General features: G+C 57.1%; 2 protein-coding genes across 2 annotated transcripts in view; one reads left to right on the plus strand and one right to left on the minus strand.

Moving 5' to 3' along the window:
• Positions 1-527: 527 nt before the first annotated feature.
• GGTG_12156 (hypothetical protein) lies at positions 528-716 on the minus strand (the record flags this gene model as incomplete). Its single annotated transcript, XM_009230049.1, has 1 exon — positions 528-716. One exon carries the CDS (start codon positions 714-716, stop codon positions 528-530), a length of 189 nt encoding a protein of 62 aa, XP_009228313.1.
• Positions 717-962: 246 nt separating this feature from the next.
• The window catches only part of GGTG_12157 (CAMK protein kinase), a 4538-nt gene continuing 853 nt past the window's right edge, over positions 963-4647 (plus strand). The window contains exons 1-2 of the mRNA XM_009230050.1: positions 963-2051; positions 2123-4630. Of these exons, the coding sequence (XP_009228314.1) occupies positions 1182-2051; positions 2123-4630 (3378 nt within the window). The 5' untranslated portion in view covers positions 963-1181. The remainder of the gene's footprint in view (positions 2052-2122; positions 4631-4647) is intronic.

The following is a 4647-nucleotide window of genomic DNA, read 5'->3' on the forward strand; positions in this document are numbered from 1 at the left end:
CCACTGCTTTTTGGAATACCCCCAGGGGTAATGTATCCTCGTTCCGCCCCACCACCAATTAAAATAACCGCCCGTCGCAATGTCGTCTAGCCAGGGCCGCAACAGCTCCTGGTACTTGTCGGGGTTTCCGGTGACGTAGTATAGGTCGCCCATCGGGCCCCGGATTGGGCCCCTTGGGAAGGACGCGGAAATGTCGTTGAGGAGTTCGATTGGGTAAAGCGGGCGGCCGCCATCCTTAACGAGTTGGTCGTATGCGTCCGCCTCCTCCATTCTCCCCAACTGTAGACCACATTCTGCGAGCTCTACTCCCCCTAGGGTCGGTGATCGTGATCGAGATGGTAGTGGTTGAGATGCTCGTGGTAGGGCGTTGGGGCCGCCGGATAATGCTTTTTGGAGGCGGGCGTCGAGATCGTCGAGATCAAGCGGTCGGGAATACCGGTTTTCGGCCAGGGCATGTCTTCAGAAACCGCCCCAAGATCCATTAGCGAACAAAAAACAATTGCAGACAGCAGAGGGGAAAGGGAAGCCTACATGAGCCTTTCTGCGAGCTGTTCACGCTCGCACAGTGGAAGCTGGTGTCGACGGTGGTCCAGAAGGTCGAAGTCGCCAGTGGGGCCAAGGTGTTTCCGGATATACGCAGCCAGGTTCGCAGCGCCCATCCAGAGGATATCGTGTACAGACACCCTTGACGTGCCCGGCTCGGGGGTGTTGGCCATTATGTCGTCGATGGCAAGGGAGGAGACAATTGATGCAGGCTTAAGACAAAAAGTTGAAGCCAATTTACAGGCAGAGGAAAGGCAAGCCTGAGCCTGCCGGGCCTGAGCATGTGACCAGTAGTGGGTCCAAAACATCAGATTTCCCCTTGAGGCGTGCCAATCAAATTGGGCGGATAGCCGCTGTTGCCCCTCCAAGAAGGGGAGAGGTTGGCTGCACATCGCACTAACATCGCTGTACCAATACATCCAATGTTTCAGCGCGTGGTTGTTGTTAGTGTGTTGTGATCGTTGTACTGCGCCGCAAGATGGTCGCGATTGGTGTTGCCTGGCGGTTTATAGGTGGAGGTTGGTCCGGCAGCAAGCCGTGCCAGGTGCTTTTTGTTTAACCTGCCATCTTGTTTTCGTTCTTTCTCGTCAGACTCTTATCTTATTTCCGCTCTTCTCGTCAAACACGCAAATTTGGCCATGGCAGACACGGATCTCATTGCTCGTGTGTACCCCTATGCAGAGAAGCGCCGTACAGAAGTGCCGGAAGCCACCCTGGAGGCATTCAAGACCAGCCCGGGCTGTTTTGATCCACTGGGTCAGCTTTCCGAGCGGCGGTCCGCATCTCGTCGTGAGCGAGAGTCAACAGAGCCACTCGACACCCAAAACGGTCCGGTGCTCGACACCCTTCCATACGTCGAGCTGAGGCTCAGCGATACTCCACGGTTTCGCTCTGGGTTCCTTTTCGGCTGGGGCCAAAATAACGACGTCGTTCTGCCCCAAATCCGGGGCGTCGGGCGGCACCACTTTACCCTGACTTTCGACGGTGAGAAACGACCCATCGTGAAAGATTGGGGTTCTCTCAACGGTACCCAAGTCACCTACGGCAGTCAAGGACACGGGGCGCGATCCGGGTTCCAATGGATCGTCGGCGGGCACAAGATTCCTTTCAAGAAGCAGCCCATCGTTGTCACCGCACTTGCCCGTGCCCTAGTCCGGCTGCAGATCGTCGTCGTCCCCCACAACGTAGCGTCGCTGGCTTACATCGACAAAGTCGACCGGCTCCTTCAGAGCACCGCAGCAGCCACTGAAGATCTGCTCAGTGGCCTCAACATTGCGAACCGCTCAGATACTCAGCGGCCTACAGGAGCCCCCAAATTGGAGACAGGGCCAATCCATATCCGTAAGCGGCTCGGGGAGGGGTCGTTCGCGAGTGTAGCCCACTATTGGGACGTCAGCACCGGAGAGGAGTATGCCCTCAAGAAGCCTTCTGCAGAAGCCGTTCGCGCGCGCCGAGTCCGTATTAACGCTTGGAGGAATGAGGCGCACATTATGAACCTCATTCGGCATGTTAGTACATCGCCATCCCCGTCAATATCTCAAAATCCTACTCTTTACTCTAACCTAAGATACACCTACAGCCTCACGTCGTGAAGCTTCTCAAGTCCGACTTTACGCAGGGCCCACGACTATACCTGGAATACGTTCCCCGCGGATCTTTGGCCAATCAATGCGACATCTCAGCTGCCGAATGTGTATCAATTCTTCAGCAGTGTCTATCGGCTCTGGAGTACCTGCACGGGAGCGACCCGCCGATTGTGCATCGGGATATCAAAGCAGACAACATCCTGGTCCAATACCGGGACACAAACAGCATCTACGTCAAGTTCGCTGATTTCGGGCTGGCGAAGGACTATGACAACATGTCCACCATCTGCGGCAACTTCGGGAACCTTGCACCTGAGGTGTACCAGAACCACCAATATATCGAGGCTGGTGGCAAGGGCAGAGTCAGCTATACCGAGGCCGTCGACGTTTGGTCCCTTGGTGTCATGGTGTACAAATTTCTCTGCCCTCTTCCACAGTTCGAAAACCAATACATATCAAGGGGGACGGCATGGGCCAAGAAGCTCATCAAGATGTTCAAGAAGGACTTCGAGGAACGGCCTGATGAGCTGAGAAGATTTCTTCTGGAAGCAATGGTGGTCTTACGGCCGGAGCAGCGGTGGTCGGCCGGAGACTGCCTCGCAAGAGCAATGCTTCTACCTGTTCCAGCCATGGACCAGTCCGAGACCGCAGTGGCGGTTTCGTACGTCAGCGATGATGAGCGGTCGACAATTCGCTACAAAGCAGAGCCAAACATGGCCCAGGGCCTCGAGATACCTATGTGGCAGCCTGGCTCGTCCGAGAACTCGACCCTGTCGACCGATGCTGGCAGGTACGACAGATCAGGCGCACCCACCCCTCGGGCTTCAGTTCCAGCATCAGCGTCTAGCCGGAAGAGAGCAACGGTGTCAAGGCCTTCATCGTCCGGAAGACACAGGAAGCGCCGGGAGCACGGCAGCAGTAGCAGCAAGGCCGACGCTGGCTCCCGCCAGCAGCGAGACCGCGTCCTTAACAATCGCACACAGGATTCGCTGCCTCCCGTTGCATTCGAGGACAACGACGAAGATGAGGACGATTGGGACCGGGAAGAAGATGACAATGCCCGTGTCGAATTGCCTCATGCAGTCGACCATCTTTCAACCTCGCATGTCGGCCAGGAGGTTGAAAGTCACATGCAGACTTTCCTCCAACATCAGGTCGGCAACGGAGGGGCCGATCAAGAAGCAGTCGATGCAGCGGTAATGTTTCAGAGATTAAACCAACATGGAATTATGACTCCTTTCGAGTCAATGGCCAGAACTAGTGGGGAGGCGGCTGCGTCAACCATTGCCAGCAGCTACGGTGAGCGAGATGCGCAGGGTGACGGACTAAGCCACTTCCCCGGCAACTACATACTTGCGCCACCTAGGCAAGATGGTGGTGGGGGACAAAACAACAGCGCCGGCGTCGACCGTCCCTGCGGTGATGACCCTACCGGACCCGCAAGCCAAGTCGATTCCCAGCCTAGTGGGCTTTTCAGCTCTGGAGATCCACTCAACCCTCTGCTCGTTGGCTCTTCTGTTGCCGCATGGGGTGGAGCTGGAGAAGAATCGACTGCCGGAACTGCTCCCTCGCATGCCTCCGTGGTGGAGGAGGATGATGATCTTCCGCCGCCATGGAGCCCAGCCCACCCCTTGTCGTTGTATGCGGCTGATACACAGTACCTACGGTCCCCTCGCCACAGCCAGCGCCTTGAGCTCCAGCTGGCAACACATTCTTCAGTCGTCGTGGCCCATCCACACTTCCCCCCCTCCTTGGCTGAGGGGGAGGTGGAGGAAAACGGCGACCGGCTAACAGGACACTTCACAGAGCCAGCTCCTTACGTCGGACATCCCTATTCCGCATATGGGCTGGGCGACAACGACCAGCTGCTGGATGATGACTGGGACGAGGGCACCGCCGAAGGGCACGAAGAGGCAGATGGTGGCGTCGACGATTACACACCACCTGAACCCCCCAGTGCGGGCGCCGCAGCAAGCCCTGGGCCCCAACTTCCTAAAGGATACCGGGCGTTCCATGTCGAGGGCAGCTCGCATGCCGTAGTATACAGACCGGTGGAGCGAAAAGTCAACGCTTTGCAACTCGTCGGCATACGCAAAATCTCACGGAATTCGCTCAAAATGTGCTTTGCCCGGCATCCCGAGATACGGACCGAAAGGCACCGCCGACCACAAGTCGCGGGGCTCTCGGGGCCCTACGTGGACTTTGACGATGCCCGGATCATCTGCAAGAGCTTCCATATGCCCACGGCGGTGATCGATGAGTTAGAGACAGCGGCTGCTGCTACTGTTGCCGTTACTGGTGGCGATGGCGGATACGCTCTGCAAACCGAGGGAGAGGCGGAAGCCGGCCCGGCTCAAGCTGTCCAACGCAGGAAACGAACCTCATATAGCGCTGCCCATAAAGCCATTCTTGAAGCCGCGTTCCGCAACAATCCGAAGCCCGAAACCCGGAAATACTGCGAGCTTGCGACGCAGCTTTCAACGGAGATGCGGCAGGTCCAGGTAAGGAGGGCTGATTT

Source organism: Gaeumannomyces tritici (genome assembly GCF_000145635.1).
Source record: "Gaeumannomyces tritici R3-111a-1 unplaced genomic scaffold supercont2.8, whole genome shotgun sequence".
In the NCBI taxonomy this organism is placed as follows: domain Eukaryota; kingdom Fungi; phylum Ascomycota; class Sordariomycetes; order Magnaporthales; family Magnaporthaceae; genus Gaeumannomyces; species Gaeumannomyces tritici.